This window comes from Schistocerca serialis, chromosome 3, assembly GCF_023864345.2.
Source record: "Schistocerca serialis cubense isolate TAMUIC-IGC-003099 chromosome 3, iqSchSeri2.2, whole genome shotgun sequence".
NCBI lineage: Eukaryota > Metazoa > Arthropoda > Insecta > Orthoptera > Acrididae > Schistocerca > Schistocerca serialis.
The window spans coordinates 1,091,570,784-1,091,595,107 of NC_064640.1; the positions used below are offsets into that span (position 1 = coordinate 1,091,570,784).

At 37.9% G+C, this 24,324-nt stretch overlaps 1 protein-coding gene across 1 annotated transcript in view; it reads right to left on the reverse strand.

The window, feature by feature from the left end:
- The window catches only part of LOC126471514 (uncharacterized), a 218,595-nt gene that overhangs the window by 164,532 nt on the left and 29,739 nt on the right, over positions 1-24,324 (reverse strand). Inside the window, exon 4 of the mRNA XM_050099735.1 lies at positions 16,537-16,650. Coding sequence (XP_049955692.1) covers positions 16,537-16,650 — 114 coding nt within the window. The remainder of the gene's footprint in view (positions 1-16,536; positions 16,651-24,324) is intronic.

The window sequence follows — 24,324 nt, forward strand, 5'->3', positions numbered from 1 at the left end:
CGGGGATATGTTTAAAAAAATAGCATTGTGCGGGTGATAAATTATGAAAAAAAACACCGTCCATTTCCCTAAACTCACTGGTGTTAAAGAAAACGTGAATTTGAACAAACTTCTGTCTCGTTAAAAGAATTACAGAAATAGTTTTTCAAACATTTGAGCGCACTGCCAGTTCTATATTTCCTTGTGATCTCTTTTAGAGACCATTTTGCATTTCATTTTAAAGCGCCCCTGGGCAACTGCAGATGGAGCTTATCGATCTGCAACGTATTTCCCGTTTATAAGCCAAATCCTTCTGTGTTGAAACTGTCCCGAAGCTCGACATTCCACGTTCATACAATGAGATTGCAAACGTGATAACAATGTTTCGATCAACATAAATGCATGAAAGACTGCTTTCGATTATGAAACTAAATAAGTCACGATTACGTGGCAGCCTGTGATGTAATGTAGAGCTGAATATAACACCAAATATGCAACGAACATTTTATGAAGGTTTGAAACCCGCAATTCAATGGTGTGTTCCTGTAAAAACCGTGTGCCAGTGCTGAAGAGTATCAAACATTAGTATCATCAGTGGACTTGAGTATCGACAAAGCATTCTACCACAGACGTGGTATGGAAACGAATAAGGGCATTGGAGACTTACGTTGAATCCATTCAATTGCCTCAGAATGCTGACAGCGTGAGCTTGGTTCAACCACTGAAACATGTGGATTATGAGAGGAACAAATGCCTGGGCCATAAATGATGAACCTCCTCACCACAGTATCAATGGTTCCACTATGCACAAGCCTCAGCACACCATGTTCCAGCAAAGGGATGAACACTTTTATTGACTTTGGTAAACAAGTGAAACTGTAGCACATTCATGGACAGTTCAACTTAACAGCAGCATTAACAAACTCAAGTGCGCCTGCACCATATTTCATGTGAGGTGAGCACTCTGGACGATGCCGCAATAGCAGAAGTTAAATTCCAATAATCAAACTACAGACTCTGAATTCAAATGTGCCTGTTGATGCAACCTTTATTTATTCATTTATTATTTTGTAAATAGCGGTAGTAATAATGTGTAAAGTGTACATTAAACAAAATTAGATACAAACATTATGTAATGGCATGTTCTGAGAGTACATGAGGTAAACTTGGGCACAAATGAAGGTCTCAGTACAATGGCAGGCCAAGAGTTTAAAGTACAGAAAAGTTAAATAGTGTTAATGCACCACCACTGCATACTGACATCCAGCGACCAGTGATATGGATCACTCCAGTATACAATAAACGGGGAGGGGTAAGGGGTAAGGGGTGGCAAGGGGTGGGGGGGGGTTGCAATTGTGTAAGTTCTTTAAATGACCTACACATATCAATAAATTGTCGCACCATCCCCACGTGGCAGAGATATCATAGGGAGGTATGATTACATCTACGTTGACAGAAAATTTAAAAACAAAACTATCGATTTTTATGTACCTCTTTATGTATATATGTCTGCTTGTGTCTGTATATGTGCGGATGGATATGTGTGTGTGCGAGTGTATACCTGTCTCTTTTTCCCCCTAAGGTAAGTCTTTCCGCTCCCGGGATTGGAATGACTCCTTACCCTCTCCCTTAAAACCGACATCCTTTTGTCTTTCCCTCTCCTTCCCTCTTTCCTGATGAAGCAACTGTGGGTTGCAAAAGCTTGAATTTTGTGTGTGTGTTTGTTAATGTGTCTATCAACATACCAACACTTTCGTTTGGTAAGTTACATCATCTTTGTTTATATATATATACGAGGGCCATTCAGAAAGTAACCTCCGGTTGATTTAAAAAAATACACCAAGTTAAATAAAAATATTTTAATATATACATCTTACAACTACATCTTTGCACTATTTCACTACATAGTCTCCATAGCGATTGAGGCACTTATCGTATCTCTTCACAAGCTTTGAAATTCCTTGTGCATAAAAATCACCTGCTTGTGCCTTGAGCCAGCCTGTGACCGCATCTTTGAGCTCTTCGTCGTCATCAAACCGCTGTGACCCGAGCCATTTCTTCAAATGCATGAAGAGGTGATAATCACTTGGCGCCAGGTCTGGGCTGTAAGGTGGATGGTTGATAACGTCCCACTTGAAGGACTCAAGAAGGGCCGTTGTTCTGCGAGCAGAGTGAGGACGGGCGTTATCGTGCAAAAAAACGATACCGGAAGTCAGCATACTACGGCGTTTGTTCTGTATAGCCCGTCGTAACTTTTTTATTGTTTCACAGTACACGTCTTGATTAATGGTCGTACCATGTTCCATGAATTCAACCAACAACACCCCTTTGGCATCCCAAAACACCGTTGCCATCAGTTTTCTGGCAGAAAAATCTTGCGAGGCTTTTCTTGGTTTGGGAGGCGAATTTGAATGTGCCCACATCTTTGATTGTTCTTTTGTCTCAGGGTTCACGTACTTAATCCAGGTTTCGTCACCGGTCACGATTCTGTTTAACAAAGGTTCTCCTTCGTCCTCATAACGTGACAGAAAGTCTAATGCAGAGGCCATTCTTTGAGTTTTGTGGTGGTCGGTAAGAATTTTGGGCACCCATCGTGCACAGAACTTACGGTAACCCAATCTTGCTGTCACTATCTCGTACAAGAGAGTGTTAGAAATCTGTGGAAAACCAGTAGACAACTCCGACATTGAGAAACGTCGATTTTCACGAACTTTTGCATCAACTGTCTGAACGAGTTCGTCAGTCACCAATGATGGTCTACCACTCCTCTCTTCATCATGAACGTTTTCTCGTCCACTTTTAAATAAACGTACCCATTCACGGACAACTCCTTCACTCATAACTTTTGGTCCGTACACGGCACAAAGCTCACGATGAATAGCTGCTGCAGAATATCCTTTGGCTGTAAAAAACCTTATGACAGCACGCACTTCACATTTGGCGGGGTTTTCTATTGCAGCACACATTTCAAACTGCCACAAAAACTAAACTAGCGCAGGTACGACGTTCACTCGACCACGGCTTGATGCCGACTGACCTGTTGAGTGCGTGAACGCACAGATGGCGTCGCTACTCCCCCCACAACCCGCACTGTGACCAATCGGAGGTTACTTTCTGAACCGCCCTCGTATATATATCTCGGTGTCTTGTTGGTCTTTTGAGCTGGTGCAATAAAGACGTATGTAATTGCACTCTACCAGTATTCTTTTAATTAAAAGTTACAATATGCAGAAGACACAAGTTTTCATTCTCGTACCTAGCTACACCGTATTTTCTACTTCCCAATGTGACAAGGGCTTGCATTTTTAAATGGACCTTTTTGGAGATGAAGTCAACCTGAAGAGAGAATAGCCGCCGCAGCCATGTTGTTGTACATCGTTGGGGAGAAAAGGTAAATACCACGCCGCGCACCCAAACTAACAGGAATTAACATTTATTCAATGCCACAATGTTCTTAACATGTACGCATCTATACCTGTGCGCATTTATGGACAAGTTTTGCTGCGGCTAAATGATAATTACTTCAGATCTGGAGAATTCACATCATCTCTCCCCCCAACCACTATAATTATAAAGAATTGTGATAAGTAATTCTTTTTTACACACAGTGATTTACATTCAACTACAGTAAAACACACACACACACACACACACACACACACACACACACACACACACACACACAAAATATAAACTTACATTTTTTTTTAATTCTATGTAGTAGAAGCAGTTGTCAATCAAGTATAGCAATTTTGGTTTCTGCTTGAAGTTAATCTGGTTGTTACTACATTTTTTACTAATAATATTGTTCAGTTTTTACTAAAATGATAAACACTGTAACCAATTTTGATGATCGTATCGTTAGACGATCATTTTTTTGAGAAAAATTGTACTTAAAAAGTCTTCACAAAGCCGCATCAGCTGTTTTCACCTTCTGCCGTCACACAGGTTATAGCTGAGGAGCAACATACACAACATCGTCAGCTCATGTCTCGTGTAGACGATTAATGGAAAGAAATTACTAGCCGAAAAAATATGTACTCGCATCTCAAAGAAGAGTGAAGAAAAAAGTATAAGTGACAAACAAACGGAGATTAAGAAGTGCTTTAGACAAGTTACAAGCTGTGCCATCTGCCAAACAGTGTGGTTTAAACCGATTAGGTGAGAAACAAACAATCAAGTCATCAGCCAAACGAAAATTACGAAATGATTTAAACTGAAGAGGTCAGATGTGGATGAAACAAAACTTATACAAGCTCCAGAAGTTAACTCACCTACTGATTGCCACCAGAAAACAGAAGCCATACACAAGAAAGGTACTGAAAATTTTTAGGGTAAGTGCTGTATTAGAAATGCCATTGGATAAAGAATCAGAAACCATTTCCACTAAAGTTACTAAATACCCAGGGTTTGCTATACTACACCATAATGTTCAGTCACTCACAAATAAAATTTCCATGTTGGAAGCACTACTCCAGTATGCACTAAATGTAGATACAATTTGCATTACTGAACACTGGCTATGAAATGCCGAAGTAAAATTAACCTCAATCTCAGGATATAGATTAGCAAGTCATTTTAGCCGAGAGTTTTCCAAACAAGGTGGCTCTGCTATCTTTGTGAAAAAACAAATAAAGTTCTGTGATGTCAGTAAAAGTTATATTGACCCGATTGAAAAAGACTTTGAACTTTCCATTACTAAACTGACGGCACTTAATTTCATAGTTATTAACATATATAGAGAGTGCCAAGTGGAAACTTGCCAGTCTTCATGAATAAACTAGAGGTTCTGCTGAACAGGATCAATACACTAAATATGAAGATAGTGCTTTGTGGGGATTTCAATATTGATTTTTCCAAAGACAGCAGCACCAGAGATGCTTTGATAAATATGACCAACACATTCAATATGATTCCCACAATACACTGCCCAACAAAATTAACAGAATGCACAAATTCCATTATTGACCAAATATTCATATCTGACACAATTTCCAGTTTCACAAGCAGAGTACTGAGCATGGGTTATAGTGATCATGAGGCACAGCTGCTGTGTATAGAAATGCCAACAAGTAGTAGTAGTTCCAAAAAAGTAGTTCAAAAGAGAACCTTTCCTGAAGCTAACATTAAATCTTTCAATCTTTTACTGGCGAAGAAAAACTGGGAAAGCATCGCCACTCAGAACAATGTTGATAGCATGTACATGAGATTTCAGAGCATCTTTCTTCACTATTTTAATGTAGCATTTCCAAAAGTAGTAAAAACAGTAAAACCTAACAATAATAAGCAATGGGTAACTAAAGGCATAAAAATTTCCAGTGAGAGAAACAGATTTCTGCAGTACTGTAGTAAAAAGTATAGAGTAACCCAAGAATTCGCAGATTATTCAAAAGCCTACAAAAGAATCTATGGTAGAGCAGTCAAAGAGGCAAAAATTATGTGGAATGACAATTTGATAAGAAACTCATCTAACAAAATGAGATCCACGTGGAGAGTTATAAAGAAAGAAACTTGTAGTTCAGCTCCAAAGAAAAAGAATGTATCATTAACACTAGAAGACTCAAAAGTCACAGACCCAAATTTGATAGTGGAAAAATTCAGTGAATACTTCACTTCACTAGCTGAAGACCTCATTCAAGTACACTGTCAAGGACAAGTCCAAAGTTTCTCCAGCAAGTCAGTGATCTTGACTGCTTCTATGTATGTTTATGAAACAAACCCCAATGAAATTATAAGTAAAATTAAATCATTAAGCAATAAAATGTCAAGTGGTCTTGATGAAGTACCTGATTTCATATTAAAAACATGTGCTCACCACATAGAAAACCCCTTGGCAAAAATTTTCAACCTCTCTTTAAAAACTGGTGTATTTCCAGATGTTTTTAAAATAGCAAAAGTTACACCAATGCTAAAAAAAGGTTCTGCGGAAAAAAATATCAAACTACCGACCCGTGTCACAGTTAAGTTTCTACTTTAAAATTCTAGAAAAACTCTTCTATGACAGGCTTCTAAGTTTCATAAATAAATATGCACCACTTACAGTACAACAACACGGTTTTAGAAAGTCTAAATCTACACAGACACCAATTTTCGAATTCTTAGACTGCATTTTAATCCCTTGATCAACATAAATTAGCTGCAGGTATTTTTCTACATCTATCAAAAGCCTTTGATATCCTGGACCATAACATTCTGCTCGAAAAATTAGAAAGACAAGGAGTAAGAGGTGTAGCACATAGCTGGTTGTTTTCATACCTAAAAAACTGCAGGCAGAAAGTATCACTTCAGTATGAATTCGACAAAATTAATAAAATAAGAAACAACTCCTTTCTTTCTAGCGAATTAACAATAAAACTTGGTGTACTGCAGGGCTCAATCTTAGGTCCATTACTCTTCTTGATTTATGTGGATGGCTTAGTTGAATATACGAGTCCCACAAAAACCATCCTGTTTGCCGATGACACCAGCATATTGCTCACTGGATCCAATCCAGAAACTTTGCAGTCCACAGCAGAAAGTTCTATGGAAAGACTTTCTGAGTGGTTCACAAAAAAAAAAAAAAAAAAAAAAAAAAAAAAAAAAAAAAAAAAAAACAAACTCATTATAAATACTGAAAAAACTGTGTGTGTCGATTTTCATTTAATTCCTCCAACTAATCAAATGTCTATTCAAGCACAATTAAAAAATGATCCCCTAGAAAATGTAAGTGTCACAAAATTTTTGGGTCTATTGGTTCAGCAGGACTTAAAGTGGGGCACACATATAAATAACTTGTCTAGAAAACTATAATCTGTGTGCTATGGCCTAAGAATTTTAAAGGCTACAACAAGCAAAACAACAGTACTGCAGGCATACTATGCACAGTTCCACTCACTAGTCCAATATGGGATCGTTTTCTGGGGATACTCAATTCATAGTGTAAAGGTTTTTAGAATGCAACAAGGGCTCTAAGAATAATTTGTGGCCTTAAAAAGATGGACTCCTGTAAATCCCATTTTACTGAGCTTAGTGTTCTAAATGTTCCAAGTTTATTCATTTATGAAACTGTCTTGTTCACTAGGGACTACCTCCTGAAAACAAGCAAACTGCTACAGAACAAAAATGTACACAACTATGGTACCAGAGGGCAATCAAATATACATCAAAAATATCACAGAACAACCACCTATTAGAGGAGCATAATTAACATTGGTGTAATACTACATAATAAGATAACAGAGGAAATAAAAAATGCTACTCATCCAATATTTAAAGCTAAACTAAAGGCATTTCTAATAAAGCACTGTTTCTATTCTGCCAGAGAAATTCTGAATACGTAACAAAATTAATTGTAATAGGTACCTATTTTTAATTTGCCTACTATTTTGCTTATACTATGTATTATTGTAACTTATATTTGACCTGTCCAATATCAATTGTACAATTTGTGCTGTATGATAAAACTGGACCAATAAAAAATCAAATCAAATCAAATCAGATTTTAAAATTTGTTGTTCCCCTCACAGATTTGAACACATCATCAGTTTTACTTGCTATCTGAGGCAATGTAGGAAGGGTCTCACCCAGATGTAGTTGAATGTAGGTTGAAGCAGAATATTAGCTTAAAGGAAAAAACAGGTTGGGATTAAATTAGAATAGGAAAAGAAGAATCCTGCTTCTAGGTAGCAGTCATGGGAGGGGTGTAGGCCAGCGGCTTCAGGACGAATTAGGCGCAGGGTAACAGGTCACAAGTTTTGTGAAACCATGTGCTAGCCTTAGCCAGGTGACAGAAAACTTAGGTCAGTTATGCAGGAACTCTGAGAAGGAACATCAGGTTATTATAATTGGAGGAGCAGGAGACAGCCTGGCTATGAATCCAAGATAAATCATTAGGAGTGACCTGGATAAAACAGGAGCAGAAAATGGGCACACAAATGTGGGGTTTGTGGAGCTCTTTCTATGCCATGATCGGCTCTGGATAAACACTGCTATAAGGCACGACTGGACAGGATGCCCCAGACACCGGCAAAATCTCATGTAAGTGTTGTTCCAGTTGATGCTATTGGTAAGTGGGAATACACCTGCACCTAAATATGAAGGGGAAAGACAAGGTCGCTTCTCTATTAGTAGATACTGTAAGGAGGGCCACAGTTACACATGGGACGATCCCTGTGGTTAATGGGACCAGGCAAACAGGTTCTTTAGATTAAAGCCAAAGTCCAGACAGACAACAATCAAGAAAAATAGTACAAATGAAGCCATATGTACAGCAAATAGAGATAAAGCTATGGGTACTATCAACTTACTTCACCAAAATATCAGGGAAACAAAAAATAAAGTAGATGACCTATTAGTGTGTTTAGATGATCTCAAAAATAAGAATGTGATTGATATACTTTGTCTGTCTGAACACCATGTAACTGTGGGGATGGAAAGTGTCAGTACAAATGGGTATAATTCAGCATCTTACACTTGCAGATCTAGCATGGATAAAGGAGGAATTGCCATTTACACAAAACAAGGGTACAAATACAAAACTGTAGAAGTAAGCAAATTTTGTGTTGATCAGCACTCTGAAGTTTGTGCATATGAACTACAGCTAGCTAGTGAATGTTGATATTAGCAACAGTGCACAGGTCCCCATTAGGAGAATGGGAGCTATTCATAAAAAACGTTTGACTTCCTATTATGCTGTCCGTCATACAGATAGAAGAAGTTATTAATCTGTGGTGATTTCAATATAAACTTTCTAAGCAATTCTGATAGGAAAAGTGAACTAGAAGTGTTATTAATGACATGTAACTTAGAATCAATGATCAATTTCCCTACACATATAGCTCAAGACAGTACCACTCTAATAGATAATGTATTTGTAAAGCAAGAGGATGCAGAACTAACACATGCTTTCCCTGTGACAAATGGATTATCAGACCATGATGCACAATTGATTAACTTACAAAACCTAGCAGGGTGTACAGTTCAGAAACCATTAAGTAACAATGTAAGGTTGCTCAGCCCAGTACCTATAGAGCACTTCAAAGAAAGTTTAAGAAATGTTAATTGGGGAGATGTACCTATACAATGAGCCAAATGCTAATGATAAATGCAACATATATCTTGATAGGTTTATATCCCCTTCTGAACATTGTTGCCCAAAAAAATTACTAAATGTAACACCATTTTTCAAAGAAACCTTGGATTGCTAAAAGTATTAAAATGTCTTCAGAAAGTAAAAGAAAACTGTATGAGATAGCAAGAATTAGTAAAGACCCAGGAGTAATTTTACACTATAAAGTTATTGTAACATACTGAAAGAAGTTGTCAGAAAATAAAGATATACATATGTTAGAGATGAAATTAACAAGTCGGGCAATAAAATCAAATCAATATGGAATGTTGTTAGAAGGGAGATAGGAAAAGTAACCGCGGGGGTATTTAGTATTACTATTAAGGGGAATGAGACTATTTTAACCAACAGTACACAAGCAGTTAATGTATTTAACAACTACACAAGCAGCTAATGTATTTAACAACCATTTCTTAAGTGTAGGTAAAAAACTTGGTGAGAACAGTTCAAGAGAAAAAAACAAGCAGCACGTGGAAGAGTCAGTTTGGAGAAATCTTAAATTAATTTTCACCTAACAACCTCTTATGAAATAAGGAAAATCATTAAATCTTTGAAAAATAAATGTTCAGTTGGAGTAGATGACATCTCTAACAAGATATTAAAACAATGTGGAGAATTTACAACTGATGTTCTGAGTCACATATGTAATGCATCACTAACTCAAGGTATTTTCCCAGACAGTTTAAAATATGTCATTGTCATAGCCTCTCTAGGAAAAATGGGACACCACATATGTCAATAATTACCGGTCAGTATCCTTGCTTACAGCATTTTCAAAAATCACCAAGAATGTAATGTACTCAAGAGTGGTTAGCCATCTCAACAGTAATGGGATACTTAGTAAATCACAGTTCGGATTTCAAAAACGCTGTTCTACTGAGACAGCTATATACAATTTCACTGTCCATGTAATAGAGTCTTTAAATAGTAAAATATCGCCAATAGGAATTTTCTGTGACTTATCCTAAGCATCTGATTGTGTGAACCATGACATTATATTACAGAACTAGCAATTCTACGGTATAAATGGAACAGCATATGAATGGTTTAAGCCATATCTACAAAAGAGGAAACAAAAAAGTTTCTTTCTATGGTTTAGATGATTTAAGGAAGTTTGCCACTTCATGTAACTGGAGTGAAATTACGTTAGGTGTTCCACAGGGTTTGATCCCGGGTCTCCTTCTGTTCTTGATATAAATGAATGACCTTCCTAACTTCTGTGAAACAAGAAGCTAACCCGACACTATTTGCTGATTCTGCAAGCATCATTATTTATACAGTAAAAGAAACTCCAATAGAAAATGATACACATAATGAATTTGCAAAAGTTGTTCATCGCTTTTCTGCGAATGGGCTTGCTCTGAACTTAAAAAAAACACAGTACATCCAATTTTCTGCCACAAGGAATACAGTTCCTTCAATAAAAATAACACATCAACAGAAGTCAGTAGACAGTAGCATACTAAGTTTGTAGGTGGACGTATAGATGAGATTCTTAATTGGAAAAATTCATATTTTGGATCTCCTAAAGCGACTAGGTTCAGGAACTTTGCAATCAGAATAATTGCCAATTCTGAGGATATAGAAATTAGTAGGCTAACATACTTAGCACAATTTCACTCTCTGATGTCATACGGAATTATATTTTGGGGTAACTCAACACTTAGGCAAATGTATTCACTGTTCAGAAGAAAGAGGTTAGAATAATTTGTGGGACTCATAGTCGCACATCTAGGAATCTGTTTAAAAGGTTAGGAATTCTTACAACAGCCTCATAGTACATTTACTCACTAATGAAATTTGTTCTCAATGACATGGACCATTTTAAAAACAACAGTGACATTCATGATTATGATACTAGAAGGAAGAAAGACTTACACTCTCCTCTTCTTTACCTATATTTGGCACAGGAAGGGGTAAAATATGCTGCTGTAAAACTTTTTGATAAATTACCAGATGAAATAAAATGTTTGACAGACCATACATGAATTCTTGAATAGGAATAAATAAATTTATAGGTATAATATATGAGTTTTGTGCCATTTAATGATATGGGGTACATGATACAAATTTTAAGCATAAAAAAATTGATTCATGTATGCATTTATTATGCACTTGACACATTCCACATCATAATGGTTACTGTGAGAATGATCAATGGAACACATAACCAACAAATGAAACTGATTGTTGCCCACAGCAACAAGGCCTTGCAATGCAGACTTTGACTGCCCACTCTCTACTGCCTTTCTTACGTAAATCTTGTCCCCTCCACACTTCTCTACTGCTCCACTTCTCTGTGTGATAACACCTTCCTACATGGGCTATAGTTTTTGCAAAAATACTTAACAGCTATTTAAGAAGCATAAAAAAATCGAAAAATTGTGTAATTTAAGACAGAAATATAGTGAATACACATCTTTTATGAGTTTTTATTGTTTTTAAAAATTTAAGTGAAGGTACTCTATTTTGCAGAAACATACAGACAGAATAAAAACATTCTTGTATTCAGATTTGGGTCTGTTCGCTACTTAATAAATTCATGAATTTCATTTACAGTTTGGCACTGGAATAGACATTCCGGACATTTCTTTTGAAATCTGCCATTAACGTTAAGGACTTCTGAATCACAGAAATTATTCAATACTCGAGATGAGAGTGAACTCAAGCACAGTTTTATAAAAAATGTCAATAATCCACTCACTCTGCTATGGTCTGCTATAGGAGGAGATCAGTACAAGGAATCAGCTTCAGTTATATATTTGGCAGGATCTAATATAGCTTAAGGCATGCATGGCAGTTACAGTTGAAAAAGTAAATTTGTTTTCACATTGAAACAATAAGAGGAATTTATAACCCACTGCCTGCCATATTGCCATATAACAACAATGGAAATTTCTGGATGAACTGAAACATAAAATAAGGACTGTAGAGGACTGATGTATCACACATGTAAACACGCAACAGAAAACATTATTCACACTAGTTTTTGAGCTCGTTACCTTCCTCCAGCAAAAATGCACATATTCACACACACAACCACACAAACTCCCAAGCACACTCTCCCACAACTATAGAAAGGTTGACTAATGATTATTGAGAGCAGTTGCCTGCACAGCTGCAGGTGCTGAGGATGTAGAGAAGGACACACAAGGCAAGGAGGGATAGTGGGATTAATGTGGGGAAGATCTTTCGACAGATGACTCAGTGGCTGCACACCAAGGCAAAAGTAGTGCAGAAGATAGAGGGGAAAGGAAAGGGGGGACAGGGGTGAGAGAGAGGGGTGAAGGGGGAAGATGGGGAGGGGTGAGAGAGGGGAGGATATAGGAGGGGGAGGGAGTGAGAGAAGAGGGATAGGGGCAAGAGAGGGAGGGGGTGGGAGGGGAAGGGGGAGTGGGGAGGGGAAGGGGAGTGAGGAGGGAAGTGGAGAGGGTGCGGGTAAGAGGAGGGGAGGGGAGGAAGAGTGGCAGATGGGGGGAGGTAGACTGGGAGGAGAGGGGGAGGGAGAGGTGGGAGTGAGAGAAGGGGAGGGGAAGAGAGGGGGAGGGGAGAGAAGAGGGGGAGAGGGGAGGGGAGAGAAGAAGGGGAGGGAGGGAGGGGAGAGGGAAAAAGAGAGGGGGAGAGAGAGAGAGCCCACTTGACACGACACGAGGCAGGAGGAGGGAGCAGCAGGACATAATCTGGACAGGAAACGAATGCTGTAGACAGATGAGAGAAGGGAAAAGGTCAGGTGAGGCAGTGGTAGACAGTTAAATGGAGTTTTAGGCCAACGGGACTGTACAAGTGCAGGATATGGTGGAGAGACAATTCCCACCTGTGTAGTTATAAGAAACTAGTGCTGCCAGGGAGTATCCAAATGGCTCCCTTAGTGAAATAGTTGTGGGAGTCACCTGTGTTGTGGTGCACAAAATGTTCGCCAACTGGTTGGTCATATTTGCAGTTTGCCATAGTTTGGAGGTAACTATTCATGCGAGTAGATGGTTGATTACTTGTCATGCCCACATAGAACACTGGGTAGTAACTGCAGCATAGCTGACACAAAACATGGTTGCTTTTAAATGTGGCCCTGCCTTTTATTGGCTAGGAAATGCCAGTGAGTGGACTGTGATAGGAGATGGTTAGGTGTGTGGGACATATTTTGCACTGGAGTTAACCACAAGGGAATGACCCATGGGGTGCATTCGCAGTAGGTTTGGAATAGGGACGGATACGGATATTCTGTAAACTGCGTGGGCAGTAGAACACTGCACGATGTGAACAGGATACTGTCTGTCAATAAGGTTTTATCGAGCTAGTCCACAGACAGATCTGCTGTGTCATCTCCTGAAACACCAGTAAACCTGTTAACCAGCCACCGACCAGCACTCCGCTGATCTGCTAGTATCACCTTGGCCTTGAAAAGATCAACAAAAAGCTCAACCACACCCTTCACCAGGTTTTCAACTACCTCTCATTACACACTGAGATGAGGGACATTGTACCTTAAATCATACCCACATCAACCAAAGTAGTGGTTTGCCAAGCACCAGACCAACAGAATATCCTTGCCATACAGCTCCCAATCCTGCACCCCATGGGTCATTTCCTTCTGGTCAACACAGGAGCAAGACACTTCCATACACCAACCCACCATCCACCACCTCGTACTGCAGTCAAGTCATATGCATTGTAATGTTCTGATATAGGCTAGATGAAGTGTATGAGAACTTTAGGGGAGTTTCAGGTGAGACATAGTTTTCGAGCAGACAGGAGCAAATGCCGAAAGACAAACATCCAGTGATAGCAGGTAGCTGCTTGGGTCAGCACCAAACACTGTCACAGGGAGCACCTAGAAGTGGCGTGGATTTTGGGACTCTTGGAGGATACTTGTAGGAGACTCAAACAATCGAAAAGTCAGGATGGAATGATGACAATATTATGAAAAGGATAATTGCTACTCACCATATAGCAATGATGCTGGGTCAAAGATGTGGACAACAAAACAACTTTGCGACAGTCTTTTTGTTGTGCCTATCTGACTCGGCATCTCCACTATATGGTGAGTAGCAACTATCCTTTCACAATATTATAGGAGACTCAAGGAATTCTAGAGTTTCATAACAATCAATTACTTGATTCCAACTTTACTACTACACTGAAGACCATTTATAAACATAGATGAGAGAGAACAGAAGAAGAATCACCCAGTGCTTCATTAAGTACAAACATTTGAGAGCAACATTAAAAGTGAGAAAACAGACTTAAATTGGACATTACCCAAGGTTGGTGTTGAGCAACACGTAATCCCAACACTCTGACTGAGAAATACTTGGAATACGAAAACCTGAGGCTTTAGAAAGTATTCTGACAGCACAATGTTTCTGCAGCCACCCCACTAACACTACTGGAATGTCACAGTCATTTGCCAGTCTAACATGGGGCTTTTCTCCTTCATGGTGCCTCCAACCAACTCCATTTTGCATCCTTCCCCTTCTTCTTCTCTGCTGGATGACTGCTTCTAGCATTCAGACTAACAAGCTGTACATTTGGTAGCAACAGCATCCAGCTGAAAGCTAAACATCACTGCCCTTTTTAGTACGGTAAGGAACAACAGTGTTTTACATCGCCATGCTTCACCCTGCAGACGCAGGCTTCTATCTCATGAGCAGAGGCCTCTACTTCAGCAGTTTTCTTCATTTTCCCTCTCAATCTAACTTCTGAGAAACTACTGATGCGGCTGTTCTTAGGTATAATGGTCATTCTTGCTGCATGTGCTAAGAAACTGTTTATGATTATCGCCTACTTACAACAACATGTAGATGGTTGTGGAGATACTAATTAGTTCTCTTTATCATGGCTTATACCCTGGGACAGCTGTCCAAGCATTTGCAGTTCGTAAGTTTCTTCCATTACTATTTCCCTAGAGTAACCTAAAAGCTACGATTTACGCTTGTACCTACAGTGTGTCTCTGGTTTCTTGCCTCGGAGCACTCTTGCTGACTCCCAACAGTCTCAAGCTTAACAGTGAATGATTCAATAAGTTGTTAATATATGACAGCATTTCCTTTCCAATGGCCAATGGCCTTGCCACACTGATAATACTGGTTCCCATCAGATGACTGAAGTTAAGTGCTGTCAGGCTTGGCTAGCACTTGGGATGTTGGTAAGCGGGATGCACTCAGCCGTTGAGACAACCACGTAAGGAGCTACTTCATTGAGAAGTAGTAGTTACGGTCACGAAAACTAACAATGGCCAGAACAGCAGTGGGCTGACCACATGCCCCTCCACAACCACATCCCGTGACACCTATAACCTGCTGTGGCAATCACTCGATACCATTTGGGCCCCCCAGGGCCCGTCCAGACAGAGAATTTCCTACCCAATAAAAGGCAAGGTCATGTGTAAAATCCGAAAAGTTATACATCAGCTATGCTGCAATTACTCTGCAGCATGCTATGTGGGCATGACAAGTAACCAATTGTCTACTTGCATGAGTGGCCATCGTCAAACTGTGGCAGTCTGCAAACTTGATCATCCAGTTCCCAAATATGCTGTGTACCACAGCACAAATGACTTCAACAGCTGCTTCAGTAACTGAGCAAATGGATTCCCCTACCAGAATAGTTTCTCCGAACTACATAGGTGGGACTTCCCTCTCCAACACATCCTGCACTCACGCAATTCCTGTGATCTAAACCTCCGTTAATCAGTTCCTCATTACCTTTTCCCTTCTCTCTTCTGTCCTCACCACTCCTTTTCACTCCAGATCATGTACTGTCTTCTCCCAGCACTCTCCCCCCACCCCCAGAGGTGGCATGCATTCTCTCTTTCCCCCCGCCTCCTTTCTACCCTTTTCCACCCTTCCTCCTTCCTTCCTGTCTCCCTCTTCATCTCTACCTTCCTCTCCCTTCCTCCCATCCCTTTCAACCCCACTTCCTTTCTCTATCTCTTACAAACTCTACCCTCTGAATTTCTTTTGTCTTGTTGTGCAGACACTGAGTCATCTGTCGAAAGACCTCCTTCACACTATCCTACTAACCCCTCAGTTCTAGTGCATTCTTCTCTCCTCCCTCCCCACCACCATCTGCACAGGCAACTGCTCTCAATAAGCGATAATCAACAGCCAGTCTCACTGCAGGAATGTAGTTGGGTGTCTGTGTGCCTAAATATGTGTACTTTTTCTAGAGAAAGTGTAAGAGCTCGAAAGCTAATATGAATACTGTTTTCTACTGCATGTTTCTATATGCCACACCTCACTCCACTGGTTTCTCTTATATTATACTGTTGTTTAGATCTAGCAAGTACATATTAAAAAGGGTTTGAGCCTATTCCTCGAGCCAATATGACATTTAAAGTTACATGCAGCAGTTTAAATAATAAAATTTGTATTAAATAAAACACTCATACTCAAATGTTTACAAGAAAGTAATCAGTTTATTTTAACTTCGAGTCTCTACTTTACATAACTTACCCCACCATCTATTATGTATAATCCTTTGTCTTTCTTCACAATATTGCAGTGAGACCTTGACACATACATTGATAGGCAATTGATTTCATTACATCGTGCCCTTCCAACTCTGTACTGTAAACAGAATTTCAAACTGTTATCATATCTGTGTTACATGATATGGAGTATGTGAACTTACACTACATCTTACTTGTTGAACATGTTATACTTGTTGGATAATAGATGAGAAGCAAATATGCCTAAAATGATTGGAGTTATAAATAAAGATGTTTTTGGTTAAAATGAAAGCATGTACTGGAGATGTTATGGTAATAAAACAGTGAGACCACATGACCTAGAGAGAGACGTAAACAAATAAGACTTGTTTCTTCTCTGTAACATCTGAGATTTATAACGAGGTGCACATTTATAAGGAACTATTATAACATCTATTATTTTTGCTTATATAAGGTTCCAACTGTTTGAAGAATAAATTATGACTTCTCAATTAGATATTTTAGCTGTTGTTCTTGTTGTTGTTGTTATCTTCATTCTGAAATATGTCACAATTTTGTACAATAATAGAGAAGCAGATGTGCCTAAACAGAATGGAGCTTTAAATGAGGATACATTTGCTGAAAATAAAACCATATTTACAGAACTTGCTAATAGTGATAAAAGGGCAGGATCATGTGACACACAGAGCTATGTAAACAAATACGAACTGTTTCTTCTCTGTAACATTGGGGATTTATATTGTTACAGCTATTATTTTTGCTCATGTATAAGGCTCCCAACTGTTTCAAGAAAATTCCAATTTGACAATTAGGAGCAGCTGCAAAAGTTACAAAGTGTAACATAAAACAAACAAGGTATCTGGCCTTGTAAGTAAGATATGGACATAATGTTGAAGGAAACCACGAGTTTACACAGCACACAACATTGTCTTCACTGATAATGATAAAATATTTTGATAAGCTAGATGTTAAAATAATTAAAATAAACAAATACGCCAGGATGTAAAGATCACGATAAAAAGAAAAAGCTTAGCATTGCGTGAAACTCTCTCTCTCTGTCTTGTAAATTCTTGATTGCCTTCATCATGGTGTCCATATTCTACCTACTAGGTCCAATGGCCTATTTGTTTTTTCTTATACTTCATAACTTTTGTTGCTGCTGATTGTGAAGTTAGGATTATTTTTTGAAACAATTGGAGCCTTAAGTGAGCAAAAATAATGAGTGCAATAATGGTTCCCTATAAACATCCCCCATGTTATAAGTCCCCGATGTCAATGAGAAGAAACAGTTCTTATTTCTTTACAAATCTCTCGGAGTCACAAGGTCTCACTCTTTTATCCCTACAGCATGTCCTGCAAACACATTCTCATTTTTAGCAAAAACACCCTAATTTAGAATTCCAACCTGTATACATTTGTATGTGTGGCAATGAACATCAGACAAAACAGAGATGAGCTAAGCACACTGAAAAACATTAAAGCATCAGCTTTGAAAGACTGAGAAATCAATCAGGCAAAATACAATTTTAAAAAGAGATCCACAGCAGCTGCATCAACCATAAAAAAAAGAAAAATATAAAGAAAGAAAGAAAGAAAAATAAAGAAAGAAAGAAAGAAAGAAAAATAAATAAAGAAAGAAAAGATGTGATCTCCGTTTATCACTATTCCCTTGTCTGTTGTCTGAAAACAGAATGCACCCAGTAAAATGTAATGCACTAACTGTAAAGGGAGAACAAGGCTTGTATACAGTAAGCAGATTAAAGTGGATATAGGTTGCAGTGGTAATGCAAAGATGAAGAGGCTTGCACAAGGTGGTCCATGTGGAGAGCTACATCAAGCCAGTCTGAAGATACCATCATCTTCATCAAATCATCATCATTGTCAACAACAATTAAAACATAAAGAGACAGACCAAGGCTACTGTATTTTCTCTGTCTGAGTGTGCAGATGATATTACATCATGGCAGCAGTATATCTACATGCACACCATAAGCTGGGTGTTCCCAAGTTAGATGACAACCAGCATCCATGTGAAAGTGGAAGTGTCTTTTTCATGACAAGTTATGCAGATTATCATCATCTTGCCTTTCGCTGCTGTGGGTGTGTATACATGCCCTGCTACATTGCTGCTCAGGTGAATAAAGAGCTAGTTGTGTTTCACAGGAATGATGTTTTCTGAACTGTGTGTGAATAGGCATAGTGTTGTGGAAAACGGTGGACAGCATACTGCACATGTTTTGCGCCAGTCACATGGAAATTAATAATACGATTTGATTTTTATTGATGCTTTTTACGTGCTTTTTTGCTTCTGGACAATTAAAAACCGATGTGATTGATCCTTTTTATGCGGTTTTTGGCTTCAGGACAGTTAAAAAAACGATGTGACTGATACTTTTTATGTGGTTTTATGCCTCAGAACAATTAAAAACCAATGTGAGTGATGCTTTTTATGCGGTTTTGACCTCAGGACATTAAAAATCGATTTTTCCCATCTTATGTGATATGACCTTGCCATGGTGGATGGGCTTACTTAACTAACAGTATCAAAACTGTACACCCATGCACACTGAGTAGTACAGTTTGTTTAAAGTCAAACATACACCTTAGGTATCGTTGTATGATTCATCCTTCATTTTTAGTCGATCACTATTAAATCATGATGCTTACAGCGCCCTCTTTTGCTACATTTTGTAACTATTTGTTTTTCTTCTGCCATACGTTTTCCCCCTTCTCCGATAATATTCCATATCAATTTGAAGTTATTCTGACCAGTGGTGTTATTTCTATAGTGGTTTGAAAGTTGAACTTTAATTATAATGTTTCTGTATTTTTAATTATTTCTAGTTCATATTCCACATCATGGTCTCTATCCCATCTCCTTGGATTATCATTAACATAAAATTAGGTAGAAGCAGAAAGTGTGAAAAAGCTATCTATGATGTTAATGTTACTTAACACAAATTTAATCTTTCATTTTGTTGTCACAATGCTACAAAGGCCAGTTCCCCTGCCCTTGGTAATCAGAAGTCCATACCTGGCTCTAAAGCTGGGTTTCTACTGGCATGAATTTCTTACAAGTAGATCCCCTGCTACCACTCCCATAATTCAACATACGTGTGGAAACATGCAATTTGCATGTTGTTATACCAACTTACACCTAACTTTTGAAAGTTAAGTGGCGTTCTACCTCCTCCACCAGCAACTATGATTAGTGGATCTGCTCTCATTCTACTCTGATTCATTCAACAGCACAGATCTAGAATCGTTTGTTTATTTACGTGAAAAGTTAGCGTCATACCAAAATAATGTGCTTGCTCTTCAACTAAGTAAATGAATACCTTCTAAAGTGACAAAATATTCTTAAACTATGTGACAGGGACATCTTTTTAACATTCAACAACTCTTTATAATCATTTATTTGTATCAGAGTAACATATCATCTTTCAAAGCGACGAAATGATTAAACAGTATCGTTACTGGCAGAATGGACTTGTCGAAGTTCATATTACAGCAGAACACTCAATACTGTAAAGGTATTTTTTATTTCAGTATAGTGATAATAAGGTCTTGCTTTAGTCATTGAGTGTAAGTATTATGGTGAAATAGAAGTTTATTTTTAACTTTAGAGAATTAAAACTACTCTTGTCCATCATTAAAATCCTATGCAAATATGACAGTGTTCATATTGGCGCTGTTACTGAGTGATTACTTTTCTCCACAGCTTTATAAATTCTGATTACAAAATAAGTGCTGCACCAGTGAAACAAACATATACAAATATTGCAGTGACATCAGTTTGCCAGATGTTTCAGTGTTACTTCTAATTTAATGTGAGGTGGCATGACAGCTTGCATACGTGTACTAGATCTTGCTACAGAGCCACAAATATAGCTCAAAAAAGATTTCAAAATTGATGTTACTCATTCAAAAATGATTTTAAAATGAATGCTGTCTCAAGCAGATAACTTCCTCATTAGCATACTGGATGTTCCCAAGTGATTGCTACAAGATGTTCACTTCCATACCCAACTTTAATAAAAAAATATGACCTTTTAAGTCGAAAAAACTTTTTGAGTATCCCATTCATCAAAAAACAAAGTTCATTGTATATTTTATTTTTAGTTTCAGAAATGTTGATGTGCGAAATCAGATGATTGTTTTTATACACACTGTTTATAATTCACTAGGTCTCAGTGTGGTTTCAGGCCCCAATGGTTCATATTCAAAGATGTGAAAATGTTATTTCTTTCGTGCAAGCTTCTTTTGAATCAAAAACATCTACTGAATGCACTCTAGCTGATCTGAGTAATGTATTTGATTTAGTAAACTGGAGATACCAAGGCATTATGGCATCCACGACTTGGAACCTTTGCCTAAGGATCAATTCTTCAGTCACTGTCATTTGCAATGTTTGTTAATGATCTTCAGAGTAATTTGTCATGTATATCTGTACATGATGCAGATGACACAATGACTGCAAATTCTGGAAAAGATGTGAACAAACTGAAACTACAAAACGGTGAGTCCTTCAAGTTATCAAATACTTGGTTTAATGCCAATGAATATCTGGAAAACTACTTGGCATGTATATGGATGCAGATTTTATCTGTTGCGTAAACTACATAAATGTCTTTCTGAAAAACTGTACCTTTGTTCATATTGTGCATTCTTTCACTTTTATATAAGATTTGGTTTTGTTGGGTGGGGTGATTCTCCTGGAGAAAAAAAAATGTAGCAGAAGTAGAGCATTAGCTGTTTCCATAACTGAAACATCTTGTGGGCCTTATTCCAAACAGTAAATTGTATTAATAGTTACATGTCTCTTCATACACAGTTGTCCCTTGCTTTAAAAGAAAACCACCACCAGTATAGCCTAAGGCAGCTTGTGCACAAACATAATACTTATCAAATATTAAAAACAGATACATAAACAACTAGAGAAAACGCAGTGTAGTTACAAGTGTCTAGTTACAAGACGTTTTAGTATATTACCTTCATAGGTACCACAGGTCTCACTAAAGTGGCTGAAAGAGAAGGTCTATCTTAAACTAGAAGAATATGAGAATTGTGTAGAGGTTGATCTTAATTAATAATTAATTAACAAAGTTTACAGCTTCCATCACCTGAGGAGGTGCAGTGGGGAATTAGTCCACATTAAAGAAGAATTACATGATTGTCAGAACACTCAATAAAGAAGTAGATCAGAAATTGAAATAATGGCCGTAATCTAAACATACTGTCTCACAAAAGGGAAAACACTTCATCCTGACAACTCATTGAAGAGCCCAGACTACTTCTGTGCTGTAAATCTGAATAAGAAAAATAAACAGAAACCCAGGAAAAAATAACGATTATGAAGGGGGTTTCATCGAAAAATATTGTTGTTGTTGTTCTTAACTATGTGACCAATAGTTGAGATTACAGTAGCACACGAGCCATTACCAGCAATTCAATAAAGAAACTTTGGAATACCTGCTTGGTTGATGAGTAATTATTAAAGCCATCAACTCTGCTGTTGAAGAATGAGTGGGAAGATCGTCAATCACAATTTCTAAGGATTAAAACTGTTTCATTGGTTCCACAACTATGTCATAGAATTGAGAAGCAATGGAGTCCACCTGGCACAGTGATCCAGCTCGCCATCAGTGTCCGCTACACACCATGCTGCACAGCAACTGTGGTGAGCTGTACTTAATTCATACTACTTTTTTGTGACAGTAGTACCTACTGTGAAATAATTTAAAAGTGTCTACATCCAAAAACAGAGACGTTGAACGAAATATATATACACCAGCTTGACAGTTCATGGGGTCGCAGGTAAATATTCAAATGGTCATTTCTTTTGTTATGTAGTTATGAATAAGCACTTAAATTTTGTGTGCATGCTTTACACCTTCCTTTGATATTTACAAGAGCCTGGAAACTACTTTTGCAGTCTGGCAGAAAGTAGTGGAGAACATACTGAGCATAATTTCCAGTCTGCAAGTCCAGATTCCTCTTTATGCTCACTGAAAGAAAATATGCCTCTTTGCTGTTTACTCAGCAGGATCAGGAACTACGGCTATTAGTAAAACTTTTGAGTTTTAACTGATTGCTATATTCTGTAAAAGTTCACATGTACAAAATATAATAATATCCCTGATAATAATAATAATAATGGTAACGACACTGCTAGCCAACTAGAAAATGATTTAAATCCAAATAGAGGTGTTTTGCAGGATATGCTTCCTGCAACCACCCTAGAAGGAAAACAAAGACAGAGGATGAGATGGTCAGATGAAGTTAATCGACACCTCATGTTCTGTTATTACCAAGCAACAAACCTAGGAACCAACACAACTGGATACAGATCACAAGTATACACAACATTTATTACCGGATACCCAGAATTAAAATTTTTAACAGAACAACGACTAGCTGATCAGATCCGTGTAATAATAAAAAATAACAGGATACCCCAGTCAGAATTAGAAAACATCAAACAACAAGTACAACAAATACTGGAACAAAATAATGTGCAATCAGAAGAAGAAGAAAATACAGTAATGGACTCAAACATCCCAGAGCAAACAAACAAAGAACAACACGCACCAATTAAAAAATCAGAGGAAAACGAAATCTTAAGACAGCCACCAGAACAAGCACAAATAGAACACGAAGTGACACAGATGTTAGATATAGAAGAAAAATTTCAGCTAACATATATAGAATACAAAGACACAAATACAGACATTAGACCATTCTTGCATAGATCACCAAATAACCCACAAGTCGAAACAACAATAAAAACTATCAACACAATCATACACAACAAAATAAATGAAAACATAACTATGGAAGAGTTACAACTACTGGTTTATATAGGAGCACTCACTACACTAAATATACACACTAGGCAGAGATCAGAACCAACCAACACACAGAAGAAACCCACAAAACCAGCATGGCAACACAGGCTACAGATCAAAATAGAAAAACTGAGAAAAGACATCGGACAGCTAACACAATTTATAAGAAATGAAATCTCGGAAAAAAAAACGAAAAAGGTTAGGTAAAATCTCACAACAAGAAGCGACAGAGCAATTAGACGAAAAGAAGCAGAAATTACAAGCATTAGCCAAACGACTCAGAAGATACAAAAAAAGTGAAAATAGAAGGAAACAAAACCAAACATTCAACACAAACCAAAAGAAATGTTACCAGACAATAGATAACACACACATTAAAATAAACAATCCACCAAACATAACAGACATGGAACACTTCTGGAGCAACATATGGTCAAACCTGGTACAACATAACAGGCATGCACGGTGGATACAAGCAGAAACAGACACATACAAGATGATACCACAAATGCCTGAAGTGATAATTTTGCAACATGAAGTCACCCAAGCAATTAATTCTACTCACAATTGGAAAGCCCCTGGAAAAGATAAAATAGCAAATTTCTGGCTAAAGAAGTTCACCTCAACACATTCACATCTAACTAAATTATTTAACAGTTACATTGCAGACCCATACACATTCCCTGATACACTTACACACGGAATAACATATCTGAAACCTAAAGATCAAGCAGACACAGCGAACCCAGCTAAATATCGCCCCATAACATGCCTACCAACAATATACAAAATATTAACTTCAGTCATTAAACAGAAATTAATGACACATACAACACAGAACAAAATTATTAATGAACAAAAAGGCTGTTGCAAAGGAGCACGAGGATGTAAAGAGCAACTGATAATAGATGCAGAGGTGACATATCAAGCTAAAACTAAACAAA